Below are 19,822 nucleotides of genomic sequence, written 5' to 3' on the forward strand. Positions count from 1 at the left end.
ATAAAATATGGAAATATCTATACAACATTGGATTAATAATTAAAGGAGCCAAGTTTACATTTATTTGTAAATATGTAACCACCTGCAGAAAATGATGGTTTTTATGTTATTTGAAATCTGTTTGCAATTATTAAACACAGGATAAATGTTTACAGAATGTTTTTGAGAAAGGTTAACCTTTAGAACCCCTAGTTACATTACAGACATCGTTAAGAATGCAAATGTATTCCATTAATTTTTTATTTCTTTACAAACTTCAGAAAAATGCATACAAAATATCAGCAAGACTTCAGACAGTACAGAAAATGTGTATCATTGAACAAACAATCATATTGTAGTTAAAATATCAGGACTTGGATTGTTAACAGCCTCAAGATGACATTTGATGCACCACTGGTACTTCATCATTCTTTATGCCTTATTCCTTTCCTTCGTGTAGATGGATCATTAACACAACATCCACAAGTCCATTTGCCTAAAAATTAAAGAATAAAAAAAAAGTTAATTATACGTTTTTGAAATTTGCGCTATTTATTGGGTGCACAACAATTTGGCCCTTTACTACGTGGACATATTTTAAGAATCATAATACAACATTCATCTGTGTATATAAGTAACAAAAGGTATTTTAATATGCCTTATTATTTGTACAGGGTGCTAGCACAAGAATATTAGCGAGGTGGCTTAGTGTATTGCTGATAACGTATCTCTTCTAGCCATTCATAAAACCTGCCCTGAGCAAGCTGGGAAAGCAAGGTCCATTCAGCTTGCACAGGCGCTGATAAGCAGACCCATGAGACTGCCTTCAAATTCCCTTTCTACTAAATCAAACATAACTACAAAACATCAAAGTGCAATACAAAAAATTGCACTTTGTTAATTTGGCAAAGTTAACTTCACAAAACAACAAACCCCTTATTTTAACAAAACACATGAATTTCTCTCTCAGTCTATTATCAAGTATTGAAGTGTTACATTCATAAATAACCCCCGCCCCAGGTGAACCGCTAAAAACAAACAGTGTCATCAACAAGACTAACTTGCTGGAATGAACGATCAACAATTTCTATATTGTTTCACAGTCCACCATTTTCAAAGTATATACAACCCCTATTTACCACCCCTCCCTCTAACACAGGGCTTGAAATCTATGCTAGTGATCAATTTCCGAATAACTGATGTTAAAGGAGTTAGTATAATAGCTGGTGAGGTCTAACTGTAATTAAAAGCTAGGAAATGGGCAGCTAAGGGGGGATGGTTTTAGCACAGGAGGTCAGAGGGGAGGAGCATTCATTTATGTACCCAAGTAGGAAGCTCCTTCCCCGAGAGCGTAATTACGTAACTATTGAGAAAGAATGGCTGGCTATAAGATGGGCCGAGGAAAGTCTCAGGTATTACTTATGGGGTTGCCGTTTCACACTCGTCACCGACCATTCCCCTCTTAGATGGCTATACTGTCAAAAAGATAGCAATCCGTGTCTTACTCGCTGGTTCTTAACCCTCCAGCCTTACTGTTTTTATATAAAACACCAGGCTGGTAAGGAACACGTTAATGCTGACGTTCTGTCTAGCCTGCATGATGATTTTGTTCTGTTTTCCAGGGATATGCAGCCAGAAAGGGGAGGGAATGTAAGCCAGCTCATAGGTTCACCACCAGGAGGCACTTGTAGCGGGCTAGGAACAAGCCCACAGGTGCTTCTGATAACACAACAGATAGACCTGTTAGAGTTAAAGTCAACAGACTAACAGGTCTGGTTAGGTAGGGGATCAATGTTCTCACCTTGTTAGGACTCATTAGCCTCAATTGGCCCACACCTGTAGCCTGTAATAGCCCAATTCCTGGATGTTCACCACCCCTTTAAAAAGAGAGCGCCTCTGCCGCCATTTGTGTCTGTCTTCTGACCTGAGAACCTCGCCTGGGATTATCTACGCCCAAATTTGAAATGACCCCTTTGATATCCCCTTTCCTTTGCTGGTGCTGTTGGAGCTACCTACCATTGCCCCGGACTGACCAGACAGAGTTGTACCTGCAGGGCTGGAGCCTGCGAGTGGAGGTTGGCTGCTCTTCGGGGTCTTGCAATGCGCTGCAGGCTTGGATTTCCACCCAAAGGCTGGAGACGGACTTTGCATGTGTTCCCCCCCCAGACTAGGGGGATTCAAAACTAACCTTGACTAAGGGACATTCTGGTGCTGTTAGCAACCTGGTGGATAACCAGCTGAAAAAACTCTTACCCACCAGCTGGATGTGATGGTTTACACTGAAGGGTCACCATCATTTTTATAAGACATTAAGTGTTGTAAGGGATTGTTTCTTGTGCTGCAGTAATGGATTCTTTTGTAGCAACAAGTGGTGAAGGGTGGGAGTGAATTCTGTTTACTACTAACATAAAACAAGTTCTGCTTTCGATATGATCAAGTATTTTTTATAAACTAAAATATTTTGTAATCTTCAGCTGAATCTTCTGCCTAGAGATAAATGATAGCTATGATTTGAATAAGCTGATTGATTATGCTTCTTAGTACCCAATTTGGTGCTAGCATCTTACAGAGCTTGCCATAGGATCACTAAAGGGGGCTGGCACGCTTTTATTGGTTGAAAAGGTCTGTCCCTCTTCCGATACGTTAGTATATCTATCATTGTTTAAGTGTGTACCTGTTAGAGAAGCATTAATCAGATTGCCTGAGAAGTGTTATCTCTCCAGATATCTGCTTGAATAAAACTATCTTGGAGATTGATTTCATTTTTCGTGCCTACAACATTCTTTTTTTTTCTATGAATCCTGTTTGAACTGTTCATTTTATTTTGTCCTCGTCTCATAAACAGTATTGTAGGCCTTTTCTTGGGAGTTTCAGGACCCAAATAAAACTTTGATTTGTGTTGTAAACTACTGTGTGCTTCATCTCTGTGCACCTACACACTCACTCTGTATACATGTAATCATTGCAAAAAACTATGTTAATGCAGCAGTTAGGGTTGAACTTATCGTCACAAAAGTAAGGAAATGTGGCGTTAGGGTTTTTAAACCTAACTCGCCATTCCCACCCCCACACAGCAGCCAAAGGAACCAGACAACACAAGCAACGGAAGACTGCCGTCATCAGGTAAGACATAAAACATCAACTCTTTCCAGAACACACGAGAGACATCCATCATCATGGTCCACCGGTTCTGTAGCAATGGATATACATGCACACTTCAACACATACACACCCACTTCATATACTGTTTGTGTGTCATTATAATTACATTGGTGCATTTTGTTCTGTAATCCGAACCTAGCAGCACTCTGGAAAACGCCAACTACTACACAGGTCTGTATCCTCCCCCCACCGCTCCTGCTCCCACTCCTCCCCTCCCACACTCTCTCTGGTGCCCTCTGGAACTGTCACTCTTCTGGTAACAAAGCTGATTTCATCTCTGCCTTTGCCTCCCACCTCTCTCTCTTGATTTCCTTGCTCTCACTGAAATCTGTCTCTCTCCTGATAACACTAACTCCTGCTGCCCTGTCCTCTCTCTACATCCTGTCCCATACTCCACATCTTACTGGACGGGGAGGTAGGACTGGTCTTCTCCTCTCACCCTCCTTACTCTCTTCTGTCCCCTCTGACCTCTCCTCACTCTCTGTTAACACCTTTGAATTTCACGCTGTCCAACTAACCTCTCCCTGTCAACTCCTGCTAATTGTACTGTATCGTCCCCCTGGACCTCTCGCTCACTTTCTCGATGAACTCGATCTATCTCCTCTCCTCCCTCCCCTCTGTCTACCCCAGCTGTCCTGTTAGGTGATTTCAATATCCATCTCTCCAACCCCACCCACTCTGCCGGATTCCTTCCTCTCCTTCAACTTCTCTCTCTCTCCATCCCCTCCTACCCACACCTCACTATCTCCAGGGCGTGCTGCTCCGCCACCCTCTCTCAATCCTCTGGACCTCTCTGATCACCATTTCATCTTTTTCTCTGTCTCTCCCCGCTCTCCCTACTCCACCTACCCCCATTGTCACCTCCCGCCATAACCTCTGCTCTCTCTCCCCCTCTGTCCTTGCCTCCACCACTCTCTCACCTCCCTCCTATCGACTCCTCCCAACTCTGTAGACTCTGCTACCTACACCCTCTTCTCCTTCCTCACCTCCTCCCTCGACTCCCTCTGTCCCCTCCCCTCCCCTTCCCAACCCTGTCTCTCCTCTGTGCTCTGCTCAGCAAACTGCGCTCTGCTGAAAAGAAATGGAAGCGAACCAAACTCCCTGCTGCCCTAGACCTCTACCGCTCCCTCCTCTCCTCTTTCTCCTCTACTCTCTCCTCTGCTAAGCGCTCCTATTTCCAATCTATTATCCAATCCTCCACTAACAAGCCCTAGAAACTATTCTTTACCTTCTCCTCCCTCATCAACCCTCCCCCACTCCTCCTCTATGTCCTCTGATGACTTTGCCTCTTTCTTCTCCTCTAAAATCTCTGATATCCGCAAACTCTTTCACACCTCTCCCTCCCCAACCCCTACTAACTCACCCTCCTTCTCACCCCTCTCAGACGGACCTCTCCTCTCTCCTCCCTCCTCCAGGGCCACAAACCCACTACGTGCGCCCTGGACCCTCTCCCCACTCACCTCTTTCAAGCTGCTGCTCCTGCCCTGCTCCCCTTCATCTCCTCCCCTCTCTCCTCTCTGGCCTCTTTCCTTCTGCCTTCAAAAAAGCCTCTATCACCCCCTCCTCAAAAAACCTACCCTCAACCCCCACCTCCTTCCAGAACTACTGTCCTGTCTCCCTCTTTCTCTTCCTCTCTACAACCCTCGAGCGGGCAGTACACTGCCAGCTCTCTGCTTTCTTGTCTAACCACTCTCTGCTCGACCCTCTCCAATTTGGTTTCCGCTCTGCTCACTCCACTGAAACTGCTCTCCTGTCTGTCACCAACTGGCTATACTCCATGCTGCCTCTCTCTCCTCTGTCCTAATTCTCCTCGATCTCTCTGCTGCCTTTGACACTGTCGATCACTCTATTCTCCTATCCTCTCGCTGACCTGGGAATCTCTGGCAATGTTCTGGCCTGGGTCTCCTCCTATCTCTCCGACCGTACCTACCAGGTAACCTGGCGTGGCTCAACCGCCACACCTCACCCTCTCTCAAGGAGTCCCCCAAGGATCAGTCTTGTGTCCTCTCCTGTTCTGTCTCTACACCCGCTCCCTGGGCCCCCTCATGGCATCCTATGGTTTCTCATACCATTTCTATGCTGATAAGGCTCAGATCTTCCTCTCCTTCCCTCGTATCTAACCCTGATGTAACTATCAACACTGTTATCTGCTCTTGAACTGCCCCGATATCAAATTGTACTGTGTTTTGTATTTGCTCATTAGGACTGAAGTCAAGACTGAAGTATTTTGTATCTTGCTCTAATTGTACTGTAATTCTTGATATGTATTTTTTGTATACAACTGTAAGTCGCCCTGGGTAAGGGCGTCTGCTAAGAAATAAATAAATAAATAAAATAAATAAACAAATAATAATAACAAAGTACTCTCCAAACTAATCCAATTACGTGCTTGTAGTGTCAAATAAAGACAAGGTGACAGCAGAAATCAGCATAAGGGTCCACTGTTTTAGATCCTTGAAGAAGAATGAGAAGCCGCATAGTTTAAGAGTAGGGTGTAAAGTTCAGAGTTCCAGTTCTGTTTTTGTTATTGCTCATTGCATTACCATAGGTATTTTGCCTAACGCTTCTACTAATACATATAATAATACGCAATAATAAACCATTTTATTTTACTTGTCACAAAACTGTTTAAGCACTAATGTTATGTTATACTATATTTGCATCCTGAGCCATTCGAAAAAAAGGCATAATACCACAGTAATGACGTAAAAAAATCTTTGTTCCTCTAGAGGAAAATATCGTTGAACTTTGACCCATTTGACTCCTCGAGACTATCACTTTCAATTCAAACACAAAATGTCTGGTTTCCAATCACTCGACAACACCTACAGTACAGAAATGTTCATTAAATGATCAACAAAATGAGAATACCTTAAAAAAAATACTCGTGTGTTTTTGGGGCTTGAATACAGTACATTTACTGACAGTTAACGAGAGCTTATTAGGTGAGAGTTGGGAGGTCAGGGGAGTACTGTACCAGCGAATCAGGAGTGTATATTGGTTGCTATGGGGCGGGACAAGAAGAGGAGAGAGAACAGTAGTTGAGTGTGATGCAGCTGTTTTTCTTAATGAAAAATATTACTTCTTTGATTTCTGTTAAAACTAAAGTCCTACCTTGGTAGGGCCGGTGTGCTACGCACAAGAGGGAGGATATGTGTCAGACTAGGGGGAGGAAGAAGAAAAGATGTAGTCAAGGAGAGGCCAAAAGACTACATCCCCCAGAATGCCACGGGAGGGAGCCAGGATGGGATTCATCTGGCTCTAAATTATAATGCATATCACCTGCCTGTGATTAGCAGGCAGGTATGTTAAGGAGCCAAAATGTTTGTGCAGAGTGGTCTCCAGTCTGTGTGCTGGGAGGCTGTCACAGTGAAGAAACCTGTGTGAATCTTTTTGTTTGCGCTTAAATTCACTGTGTGTTTTGAAACCGGTAAACAGCTTAGCTGTCCAGTTTGTATAGTTTAGGTTCCTGAAAAGTTTAGTTGGAGCTCCTGTGTGGAGTTAGACTTATTCTTTGTTTTGTTTAGTTTTATGATATATGATATTTTTTATGATATACATACAGTATATATATATATATATATATATATAATTATATACAGTCCCGTGAAAAAGTATTTGCCCCGTCTGATTTTCTGCATCTTTTTTTTTTGTGTGTGCCGTCAGCCGCCCGCTTCTTTACACTCTGCAGACTCACCGTGCAGCCGTCTCAGAGCTACAGCGTCGGAGGACAACGCAGCTCTGGGCAGCTTACAGGCAAGCCCGCAGGCGCCCGGCCAGACTACAGGGGTCGCTGGTGCGCGGTGAGCCGAGGACACCCTGGCCGACCTAACCCTCCCTCCCCCCGGACGACGCTCGGCCAATTGAGCGCCGCCCCCTGGGAGCTCCCGTCCACGGTTGGCTGTGGAATAGCCTGGACTCGAACCGGCGACGTCCAGGCTATAGAGCGCATCCTGCACCCTAGCGAGTGCTTTTACTGGATGCGCCACTCGGGAGCCCCCCGATTTTCTGCATTTTTGACACTGAATGTTATCAGATCTTCAACCAAAACCTAATATTAGATAAAAGGGACCCTGAGCGAACAAATAACACAAAAAATTGATACATATTTCATTTATTTATTAAAGAAAGTTATGCAAACACCCAATGCCCCCGTGTGAAAAAGTAATCGCCCCCTTAGACTCAATAACTGGTTACGCTACCTTTAGCAGCAATAACTGCAACCAAACGCTTCCTGTCGTTATTGATTAGTCTCTCACAGCACCGTGGAGGAATTTTGGCCCACTCCCCCATGCAGGACTGCTTCAACTCAGTGACATTTGTGGGTTTGAGAGCATGAACTGCTCGTTTCAGGTCCTGCACAACATCTCAATGGGGTACAGGTCTGGACTTTGACTAGGCCATTCCAAAACTTTAAATTTCTTGTTCTTCAACCATTCTGATGTAGACTTGCTTGTGTGTTTCGGATCATTGTCTTGCTGCATGACCCAGCTGCGCTTCAGCTTCAGCTCACTGACAGATAGCCTGACATTCTCCTGTAGAATTCTCTGATACAGAGCAGAATTCATGGTTCCTTCAATGATGGCAAGGCGTCCAGGTCCTGATGCAGCAAAGCATCCCCAAACCATGACACTACCACCACCATGCTTGACCGTTGGTATGAGGTTCTTACTGTGGAATGCAGTGTTTGTTTTTACCCCAGACATAAAATGGGGCCCATGTCGGCCAAAAAGCTCCACTTTTGACTCATCTGTCCATAGAACATTGTTCCAGAACTCTTGAGGATCACCCAGGTGCTTTTTGGCAAACTTGAAACGAGCATTCATGTTCTTCTTAGTGAGAAATGGTTTCCGCCTTGCTACCTTGCCATGAATCCCATTTAAGCCCAGTGTCTTTCTGATGGTGGAGTCATGAACACTGACCTTAGCCGAGGCAAAGGAAGCCTGCAGATCCCTGGATGTTGTTCTAAGGTTCTTTGTGACTTCCTGGACGATTTTACGCCTTGCTCTTGGAGAGATTTTGGCAGGATGGCAACTCCTGGGAAGATTCACTACTGTCCCAAACTTTCTCCATTTGGACAATATGGCTCTGACTGTGGTTCGGTGGAGCCCCAGAGCCTTAGAAATGGCTTTGTAACCCTTTCCAGACTGTTAGGCATCAACAACTTTTTTCCGGAGGTCTTCAGGAATTTCTTTTGTTTGTGGCATGGTGTGCCTCTAGAACCTGTGTGCTGACAACTTCACTCTGATGGTAAGGACCAAAGTTAGTCAGATTTATATTGGGCAGGGCTGGCCCAAATCAGGCCTGGTTGTTAACCAAAGTACTCAAACAGCTGACCCTAATTATCCCTTTAATTGGGTTGAGTTAACTACGAGGGGCAATAACTTTTTCACACCTGAAGATTGCATGTTTGATTATCTTGCACACTAAACAAATGAAAGAAGCACCAAACTTTCTCTCAGACTCCCTCTATATACTACTACAACCCACAAAAAAATCTGACGAAATACAATGTGAAAAATGTGCAAAAATGCAGAAAATCAGATAGGGGGCAAATACTTTTTAACAACACTATATATATACACACACACACACACACACACACACACACACACACATACTTTAGTGTGTTTCGTTACCGTGAATTTATCTATTTTTTATATATTTTTCAGCTAAATTTTCTTTTGCACAGGAAATTAATGAAAACTTACCTGTTGTTGACATTTAAATACTTTTGTAGTTATGCCTGAACTACAACTTTCAATTCAAACACAAAATGTCTGGTTTCCAATCACTCGACAACACCTACAGTACAGAAATGTTCATTAAATGATCAACAAAATGAGAATACCTTAAAAAAAATACTCGTGTGTTTTTGGGGCTTGAATACAGTACATTTACTGACAGTTAACGAGAGCTTATTAGGTGAGAGTTGGGAGGTCAGGGGAGTACTGTACCAGCGAATCAGGAGTGTATATTGGTTGCTATGGGGCGGGACAAGAAGAGGAGAGAGAACAGTAGTTGAGTGTGATGCAGCTGTTTTTCTTAATGAAAAATATTACTTCTTTGATTTCTGTTAAAACTAAAGTCCTACCTTGGTAGGGCCGGTGTGCTACGCACAAGAGGGAGGATATGTGTCAGACTAGGGGGAGGAAGAAGAAAAGATGTAGTCAAGGAGAGGCCAAAAGACTACATCCCCCAGAATGCCACGGGAGGGAGCCAGGATGGGATTCATCTGGCTCTAAATTATAATGCATATCACCTGCCTGTGATTAGCAGGCAGGTATGTTAAGGAGCCAAAATGTTTGTGCAGAGTGGTCTCCAGTCTGTGTGCTGGGAGGCTGTCACAGTGAAGAAACCTGTGTGAATCTTTTTGTTTGCGCTTAAATTCACTGTGTGTTTTGAAACCGGTAAACAGCTTAGCTGTCCAGTTTGTATAGTTTAGGTTCCTGAAAAGTTTAGTTGGAGCTCCTGTGTGGAGTTAGACTTATTCTTTGTTTTGTTTAGTTTTATGATATATGATATTTTTTATGATATACATACAGTATATATATATATATATATATATATAATTATATACAGTCCCGTGAAAAAGTATTTGCCCCGTCTGATTTTCTGCATCTTTTTTTTTTGTGTGTGCCGTCAGCCGCCCGCTTCTTTACACTCTGCAGACTCACCGTGCAGCCGTCTCAGAGCTACAGCGTCGGAGGACAACGCAGCTCTGGGCAGCTTACAGGCAAGCCCGCAGGCGCCCGGCCAGACTACAGGGGTCGCTGGTGCGCGGTGAGCCGAGGACACCCTGGCCGACCTAACCCTCCCTCCCCCCGGACGACGCTCGGCCAATTGAGCGCCGCCCCCTGGGAGCTCCCGTCCACGGTTGGCTGTGGAATAGCCTGGACTCGAACCGGCGACGTCCAGGCTATAGAGCGCATCCTGCACCCTAGCGAGTGCTTTTACTGGATGCGCCACTCGGGAGCCCCCCGATTTTCTGCATTTTTGACACTGAATGTTATCAGATCTTCAACCAAAACCTAATATTAGATAAAAGGGACCCTGAGCGAACAAATAACACAAAAAATTGATACATATTTCATTTATTTATTAAAGAAAGTTATGCAAACACCCAATGCCCCCGTGTGAAAAAGTAATCGCCCCCTTAGACTCAATAACTGGTTACGCTACCTTTAGCAGCAATAACTGCAACCAAACGCTTCCTGTCGTTATTGATTAGTCTCTCACAGCACCGTGGAGGAATTTTGGCCCACTCCCCCATGCAGGACTGCTTCAACTCAGTGACATTTGTGGGTTTGAGAGCATGAACTGCTCGTTTCAGGTCCTGCACAACATCTCAATGGGGTACAGGTCTGGACTTTGACTAGGCCATTCCAAAACTTTAAATTTCTTGTTCTTCAACCATTCTGATGTAGACTTGCTTGTGTGTTTCGGATCATTGTCTTGCTGCATGACCCAGCTGCGCTTCAGCTTCAGCTCACTGACAGATAGCCTGACATTCTCCTGTAGAATTCTCTGATACAGAGCAGAATTCATGGTTCCTTCAATGATGGCAAGGCGTCCAGGTCCTGATGCAGCAAAGCATCCCCAAACCATGACACTACCACCACCATGCTTGACCGTTGGTATGAGGTTCTTACTGTGGAATGCAGTGTTTGTTTTTACCCCAGACATAAAATGGGGCCCATGTCGGCCAAAAAGCTCCACTTTTGACTCATCTGTCCATAGAACATTGTTCCAGAACTCTTGAGGATCACCCAGGTGCTTTTTGGCAAACTTGAAACGAGCATTCATGTTCTTCTTAGTGAGAAATGGTTTCCGCCTTGCTACCTTGCCATGAATCCCATTTAAGCCCAGTGTCTTTCTGATGGTGGAGTCATGAACACTGACCTTAGCCGAGGCAAAGGAAGCCTGCAGATCCCTGGATGTTGTTCTAAGGTTCTTTGTGACTTCCTGGACGATTTTACGCCTTGCTCTTGGAGAGATTTTGGCAGGATGGCAACTCCTGGGAAGATTCACTACTGTCCCAAACTTTCTCCATTTGGACAATATGGCTCTGACTGTGGTTCGGTGGAGCCCCAGAGCCTTAGAAATGGCTTTGTAACCCTTTCCAGACTGTTAGGCATCAACAACTTTTTTCCGGAGGTCTTCAGGAATTTCTTTTGTTTGTGGCATGGTGTGCCTCTAGAACCTGTGTGCTGACAACTTCACTCTGATGGTAAGGACCAAAGTTAGTCAGATTTATATTGGGCAGGGCTGGCCCAAATCAGGCCTGGTTGTTAACCAAAGTACTCAAACAGCTGACCCTAATTATCCCTTTAATTGGGTTGAGTTAACTACGAGGGGCAATAACTTTTTCACACCTGAAGATTGCATGTTTGATTATCTTGCACACTAAACAAATGAAAGAAGCACCAAACTTTCTCTCAGACTCCCTCTATATACTACTACAACCCACAAAAAAATCTGACGAAATACAATGTGAAAAATGTGCAAAAATGCAGAAAATCAGATAGGGGGCAAATACTTTTTAACAACACTATATATATACACACACACACACACACACACACACACACACACACATACTTTAGTGTGTTTCGTTACCGTGAATTTATCTATTTTTTATATATTTTTCAGCTAAATTTTCTTTTGCACAGGAAATTAATGAAAACTTACCTGTTGTTGACATTTAAATACTTTTGTAGTTATGCCTGAACTACAACTCATCTTTTTTCTCTCAGAAATTAAACAAGTGAAAAAAAAACTACAGTGGAACACAGTTTATCCACGTGCTTGGGGGGGACATAGGTGCACGGATGTGTGAAATCCACGGATAAATGAGGTGTCATTGCGTGTGACTAGAATGCGGGAATAAAATACAGAAACTAGAAATGTAAACCAAATTAGCATTACAAAGACAGAAGAATGTTTTCAAATTATTGTACTTTGACAGTGTTAGTCCTAGCAAAATCTTTTCAAAATGCGGTACACCTCCAACACAGTTTCCCTCGTTTTTTCTGTTACCAAAAAAAATAAATAATAACAATAATAAATAAATAAAAATACTACAAAGCTACAAGATCATAAGACATTTTATGATGGGAATAAGCGATTCAGCCCATCAGAGCTCACAATTTTCCTGTAAACTAAGTCGTGTGTCTAGCAGCTAGAAATACCACAAGGTATTATTGCAAATTTATTCCACACATTAATATTAAATAACGGTAGCTAAGTGTTGCTGGTTTTCTGGGATTTCAAAGAAAATATACAAATCGATTATTATTATTTTTTTTATTTTTTTTACTTCAAAACTAAATAAACAAGCCTGCTGTGTAATTTGAAATTTTATTACATTTCAACAAAATACGTACTAACGAGGGTTTGTTTTAAACAATTCACTACTGCAAGTCACTCTTTTGAACCTTGAGAAAGTCAGTCCACCAGTCTTTTGTTTCAGTGAGGAAAAATAAGTTTGCTGGACTTTAAAGTATCTCCCTCAGGAGAACACATTTTACAGAAACAGCATCCTTCTGCAGTTCATACCAAGAAATTAATGTTTGTGTGTGTGCGTGTGTGCACCGTGGGCATTAAGTCTACATTGGCAATAACGTACTGTATTTGAGAGATAAAACTCGTCAGGGATCCGTGGATAATTGAAGTCATGGATGAATGGGGTGCAGATAAATGAGGCTCTACTGTATTTTAAAACCATTCATACAGTAAAGGAAAAGATGTAAACAACATGGATTTCAAATAAACCGCTCATTCGGCGGAAATTGAGATACCGGTATCCTGAAAAGTGGCGTCACTTGGTGCAAGTAAAGTATAAAATGGTTCAATAATACTTTAGTGTGTGGTGTTTCCCTACGAGACTCCCCATGATTGGTATGTACATGGTTTGTTGTATAATATAAAATACACTTGATAAAAGGTATGTTTCTATGAGGTATGTCTCTATGAGTGTAAATTAATTTTATTTTTTAATCCCACGATATTGCGATATGGAAAAATTACCGATACCGATATTTGTGCCCATCCCTAATAGGAAGCATTTTTCACAGTGTTGAGTGTATTGAATGGGTTCCTAGTTACTAGTAGTCCAAAAGCGGTCTGGATGAAGTTACAGGAGCAATTAGCTATTAGGAACTTGACATCGTGGGGCCAGATAGTCGCTTTTGTTCATAACATTTCTTACGTTAATTATTTTGCCCTATGTTTGAATTTACCTACATTTTATACCAAACCATTTCCTGGAAATTGTAAAACAGAATGCATGATTGTTGTGTATGTTGACACTTGATTAGTTCAAAATTAAATAAGACTGAAAATTACCTGTAGGAATACCTTTCAGTCCCACACAAAAGGTATGATATCCACGGTCACATTCATCACAGAACATCATCTCTTCTTCATGATGGGGCTGCTGACAAATCATGCATGTCTTACACTCCATGCACTGCCAGGGATAAGACTTAGTAACAGCTACGAGCTCTACAGTCATATCCAAGCATGATGGGTGACCTGAAATAAAAGTACTCTGTGAACTTCCATCGTAGACCTCAAATAGAGCCTGACACTGGTGTCTATGGAGTGGCATTTGTGCCAAAACTATTTATCAATCAATTAATCAATTAATTAATTTGCCAATTAATCAATTCATCAATTAATTCTGCAATCCAGCAATGAATGCATCAATTTGTGTAGCAATTCATGAATTAATTTTGCAATTCATCCATATGAAGGGCTTGACAGGCTTCTGGGTGAATCGACTGCTCCACGATTGACCTGCAAATGAATGAATTACCATTTCTAGATAATTATAGCAGGCACTAATATTTTAACTAATGAGAAACCATTCCTCAAGCAAAACTGCTTCAGTCGATAACCTTGCAGCTTACTATAAAAGGCATTTCAATCACCTAAGCCAACAGCAAAAAAAATAAATAAAGTACTTCGATGATGTATACTGAAGCCCTGAACCAAAGATGATAAAAACACCCAAAAAACTATTTGTGGAGCAATCGATTCACCAAGTCGTCCCATCAAGCCTTTCGTATGGATTTTTTCTGTGACGAATTCATTTATGAATTGCTGCAAATTAATGTATGTATTTCTTCACGAATTGGGACTTACTGAACTAAAACAGGCTTGCTATGAAAATGACATGTAGTTGACAAAAGTCGGCAATAGAGTGGGGAAATAATTTAAAAGGCTAGAAGAATGCTTGGTTTTATAAATTAAGGCCCTGTGAAAATCGCAGGTATAGTATTTCGCGGAATGTGCACAGAACTATTTTATAAATTATGTGCACAGATTATTATTATTATTTTTTTTAAAACAGCAAATGGAGAGATGAATGCACTGACATCATCAAAATCAACATCAAAGTTTTCAAGCACTTTACAATAGTTCTACTTAAGATGCATGTTCACCATTTAGGCCTTGCAAAACAAATACAATGTGTAACCCATACTGATCTTGGGCATCAGTCGACTCGTCAGTGACCACTCACAAGCAACCAGACTGTTTTACCAATTCCATAATCTCCTGCTTGTGATACTCGGCAACTTCAGGTAAGTATTCATGTCTCAGCTGGGCTGATGAAGAATCACTCCAAAGAAACGCCTCTGCCAGGTCAAAATGTAATGCGTTTTGTGCTTCACGATTTTCAGTGGATTTTTGGAATATGGAAGTCACCGTTTTTTGTTTCTTTGCAAGTAAAGCCGTCGCGGTACTGCTCTGGATTTCCGCCTTTCTCTTTCGATAAATACTTGAATCTAAATGTCTGTCAACAGACGATTTTCGGTAGTGACCTACAACGTACAGAAGAGCTTACCTCCATCGCTGTGTAAAACAACTCCTGGATACTGCTTTACGCAATCTGTTGCAGACACATTTCTAACCTTTTTAGGAGACATCCATTTTCTTGTTTAGTGTGTTGTATTTTAATTTCCCATCTAGATTGCATGTAGTTATATGACATAATCATTACTATGTGCATGGCAAACTGTACACGCAGGGACACAGCAGAGCTGTACAGTTTCGTTAATGTGATTTTTATTCAACAAAATACATATAAGAATTATGAAAATGTATTTTTATTTCTTACGAATATTTAAATAAAATAAAATAAAATCGCAGTATTGGGTTAATTTCACAATTTCCGCGCAGTCCGTGAAACTGCGATTTACACAGGGCCGTATTTATAATCAATGATGGGTTACCAAGCCATGTTGTTTCTGCCGAGTCACTGGGATCTTGAAACAATAAACTAGACAAACTTCTGGGATCAATCAGCTACTTGGAAACGGACAAGTATTCATGTATTAATTGTACTCTCATTTGTAACTTAACTTATACACAACAGTACATTTAATCCAACATTGTGCTGTACTTGCTGCAGTTTTGCAAAGAATCGTACAGTACCAGTGAACTTTATTTTATTTTTTTTATATCTTGAGCAGTATAGGAGTCAGCTGTGTAAGTTTATAACATGGTAGTGCTCTATTACTTTATTCTTTTTTTTAAACTTAATAATTCTGTTAAACAAAAGTTGCAAGTTTAGAATCACCAACTACATTTTTTTATTGAGAATCTCAGCATTAATATTACATGACCAAAACAAATAACTATATATTTTTAAATAACTTACCGCTGTTCCTGCACTGAGAGCAGTGAATGAGAGCTTCAGTCTTTCCTTTCTTGTTGGACTCCTTACCCTTCAGACAAATTCCACAAAGAGCATTTGGAATGACCTTAGGCTGGAATAGTAGAACAGGACTATAAAAGTTATGGCTAAAGATCTCAGTGCATGTTGTGACAATGGGTTCAGCAGGAATACACTACAAACAAAACAGCTGTACCATCATGCACAGACTTGTCAACTGCCTTATTTACTAAATACAAGACATTTTATAGGGCATCCTGTTAAAGCATATCTTTCGAGCAAAACATCTTTTTAGATATTGTCAGTGCAGAAAGCTTACAAGTCTGACCTTAAGACTGGACTCTAAAATGCCAAGTAATAGGGCCTTATATATATAAATGTGTGGCAATAAAAATGCTGAATTACAACAAGCTGCTTTATAAGACTGTAGCTGTACAGATAGATAGCTAGATAGAGATAGATAGATAATTATAGAAAGATAACTGAAAAACAGCAAACAGCTCTATATTGAAGGAGATTCAGAATCAAACAGGATATTCATCAATCACTAGAAATACTTAATGAAGAAGAAAAGTAACTGGTAAAGTTAAAACTCACTATTTCAATAATTAGCTACATTTTGGGCTCTCACATTCTTTAGCTAGCATGGTAAAAATAGCTAGCTAAACTGATGTTGTCTTAAGTTTGAAAATTGCACATGTTACAGACAGTTCTGAGGTGGAGTTCCAATCCTAAAAGGATGCATTGTCGTCCAAGTTCAGTCCATGAGGAAATACAGTCTTAAGCCTGTGAACCCAGAAATGTTCACATTTATCTAACATGTTAGGATTGTACGCTTCTCAAAACCAGAGCTTTGCTGATACATGCTCATTAACACCAGCAACAGAGAGCGAGCTGTCAAACTTAAAGGAGTTCCACAACAAGCAACACAGAATTAGAAAACAAAATCTCACTCTCTCGTGGTGCATGCAGGGTGTGTGGGTCCTGGAGTGAGTGTGAGACCTGCCCACAGGTCTGTATTCTGAACTTCTATCTTTCTTGCTATGGCCAGTTCGGGGGCAGACATCCTAACTACCCCCTTTGAAAAGCTGACCCGTAGATATGGAGTAAAGATTGCCCCAGAGCAGTTCTGTCCCCTAGAGAGGTGTGTTAGCGGTGGGAGAGGTGGTGGGCTATAAGAATATCATGTCCCGAATGAACGAAGTGATAGTGCTATTCCTAACAGACCGATTTAGTAAATAAGACTGTAGAAAAAGGAATAATATAGTTTTAGTAGAGTGCTACACCTCGCAGCCCCGGCACGGAAGATCACTCTCTCCAATGTGCGTCTGTGCTGTGTGTCTGTCCTGTCATGCTCTATACCTCACAGAGGTTTACAGTTCTGTATAAAACCATTTACAAATATACCATGAACTGCGGTTTACACTTGTTATAGTATTAAAGCAGCTGTTTGAGAATACCCTCGCTGTAAAAACTACGCTTAAGTTAAACACGAATAGCAAGTGAGCTTCTTAAATGTTGGTTACTGAATTAATTCCCAGCTATGTCTGAAGACAACGCGTGTCCGCCCCCCACGTTAATAAATATAGTTGGTGAACTGGATGTCATGAGCCAGCTTGATCGCCTAAAACAGCACAACACATATACCAACAAGCTGTTTTTGCCCTCTCAGAACTGACCAAATAAAGTTACAAATGAACACACTGATTGTGTTTTATTTGCTCGCATAATTAATATTTAACACAATGGTAAATCCAACACAACTTAAAAGGAGAGAATCTCTGACAGCACGAGCCTCAGATTGCTGCTGTCCAATTGAAACTGATGGCTGAGGTAACCTTCCCCCTGTCTGTCTCACAGGCAGCCAATGATTCCTGAACACCTCATTTTGTTGTTGACAAGAGTTTGTGCAGGATACAGCAGGCAGTGGCAATTTTGGGAAAAAACACCTCCCTTTCAAGTGCCCACTACCCGTATTTGCCCAAGCATGGTGTTGATTGCTTCATCAGCACCTGTCAGTCGTCCGGACGGATAGGGTTTCATAAGCCAGGGAAGTAGTATACGCAGCATCACCTGATCCACTATATGCTGTATTGCCTGAATGAAAGGGAAATATATATAACATCTCTGCCGGTTTTGACCCATGGTGATCTGCAATACCTGTTGGTCAGTTTCATTTTATACCTCCAAGTTCATTTTTATTTAATGAGTCGTAAGATAAATTAGTTGAAACAGTATTCACTACTAACGACATGACACCCCACTAATGACACTTGAAAAACAATTTGGGCAAGAGCAGTAAAACATTAAACAACTAGACACTAGGTATTTAGAAATCGCAGCTTAGATTTTCTCGTGTACCAGTTCTCTGTGTGCGCAAGGAAACAACATTTTCACGAGCCATCTGCGAAAACAGCACGAGAACTTTACCCATAGCTAATTTACATATCAACCCCCACCTTTCCCATTCATCTGCATGACGTCGGGTAAAAAGCTGTGTTTTCGCGAGTAAAATAAACTGAGCGAATGGAAACCTGAAAAAGCATTTTGCACAAGACATTTTTCTCGAGCAAATGTATCGAGCTAAAAAAAAAAAAAACATGCATGGAAACTCCACCACTGTTATAATGGAGGACTATATTTTGTAGAAGGTTCATTTTAAAGTGCTTATGTGGAAGGATACATACAAATAAATGAAAATGATCATTAATTGTGCTGTAAGATTGACGTACAAAAGCCTTTTTAACCTGACTCAAATGTAATTGTTTTTATCTATTTAATTGTGTGTTTTATCTATTATTCTTATTCCTGTTTCTTAAACAGTTTTAATTTTTTTATTTTATTGCTATTATTTATTGATATTGTTATTATAATAAATTATGTATGGTTATTTTCCTATTTTTTGATACGGCAGACTTCTTTCTGTTTTACCCGACATGCAAAGCACTTTGAGATACTGTGGGATGAAAGGCGCTACAATATATAAATAAATACAATTGCATTGAATTGAATTAAAATACGTATTGGGCACTACAAGTAAATACAAATAAATAAATAAACAAATGACACGACAGGTGACTCACAAGAACCCAACCAGGGGACGTCAACTAGCTAAAGCAACAGAAGCAACTAGCTGCGGACAACTTGGAGTCAGCAGTATTAGGCGCCCATGAGCTTTAGAGAATGAGGGTACTTGCAAAGCCTCATATCAAACACAGGGCGATTCAGAAATAACTTGACAAATGGGATGCAACACATTTATTAATGGATAAAGACAGACGTTCAAGATATAGTTCATAATGCATAACATGGACCCAACTGTCCTCAGGAGCGTAGTTGGAATAGATTTTTACTGAGGCAAAAATCTAATTGTCTAAAAAAAAAAAAAAAACGCTGCATATCCTGTTCATGAAGCCTGGAGACTATTAATGCAAACTGCAAAGTTATGCAAGTCGCTAACTCTTTTTACCCAGTGACCCACCTTGGATGATGTTTGAAATTTCATGACACATTTTTTTTTTTTAAACAAAAGAAGAACAGAACTTATAAATATGAATAAGTAGATGGGTTTATACCTTCATTGAGACATGCGTTTAGTTCACTGCTACTGAAGTTAATGTTGAGACTGGTGACATTGATGCTACAACTGGAACTGGTAAGACTGGTGCTGCTACTGCTGGAACTGGTGCTGCTACTGCTGGGACTGGTAAAACTGGTGCTGCCACTGCTGGAACTGGTAAGACTGGTGCTGACACTGCTGGAACTCGTAAGACTGGTGCTGACACTGCTGGAACTCGTAAGACTGGTGCTGCCACTGCTGGGACTGGTAAGACTGGTGCTGCCACTGCTGGAACTGGTAAGATTGGTGCTGATGCTGCTGGGACTGGTGCTGCTACTGCTGGGACTGGTAAGACTGGTGCTGCCACTGCTGAGACTGATAAGACTGGTGCTGACACTGCTGGAACTGGTGCTGCTCTGCTGGGACTGGTAAGACTGGTG

At 41.4% G+C, this 19,822-nt stretch overlaps 1 protein-coding gene across 3 annotated transcripts in view; it reads right to left on the minus strand.

Moving 5' to 3' along the window:
- Positions 1 to 222: 222 nt before the first annotated feature.
- phf10 (PHD finger protein 10) overlaps positions 223 to 19,822 on the minus strand; it is a 110,954-nt gene continuing 91,354 nt past the window's right edge. For 2 of the 3 annotated variants that reach the window (XM_034004268.3, XM_034004270.3), the window contains 3 exons: positions 15,809 to 15,917; positions 13,489 to 13,677; positions 223 to 475 (listed from right to left, as the gene is read on the minus strand). In XM_034004268.3, the coding sequence (XP_033860159.1) occupies positions 405 to 475; positions 13,489 to 13,677; positions 15,809 to 15,917 (369 nt within the window). In that variant the 3' untranslated portion in view covers positions 223 to 404. The remainder of the gene's footprint in view (positions 476 to 13,488; positions 13,678 to 15,808; positions 15,918 to 19,822) is intronic. The other variant, XM_034004271.3, reaches the window with a different exon arrangement.

Source organism: Acipenser ruthenus, chromosome 5 (assembly GCF_902713425.1).
Source record: "Acipenser ruthenus chromosome 5, fAciRut3.2 maternal haplotype, whole genome shotgun sequence".
In the NCBI taxonomy this organism is placed as follows: Eukaryota; Metazoa; Chordata; class Actinopteri; order Acipenseriformes; family Acipenseridae; genus Acipenser; species Acipenser ruthenus.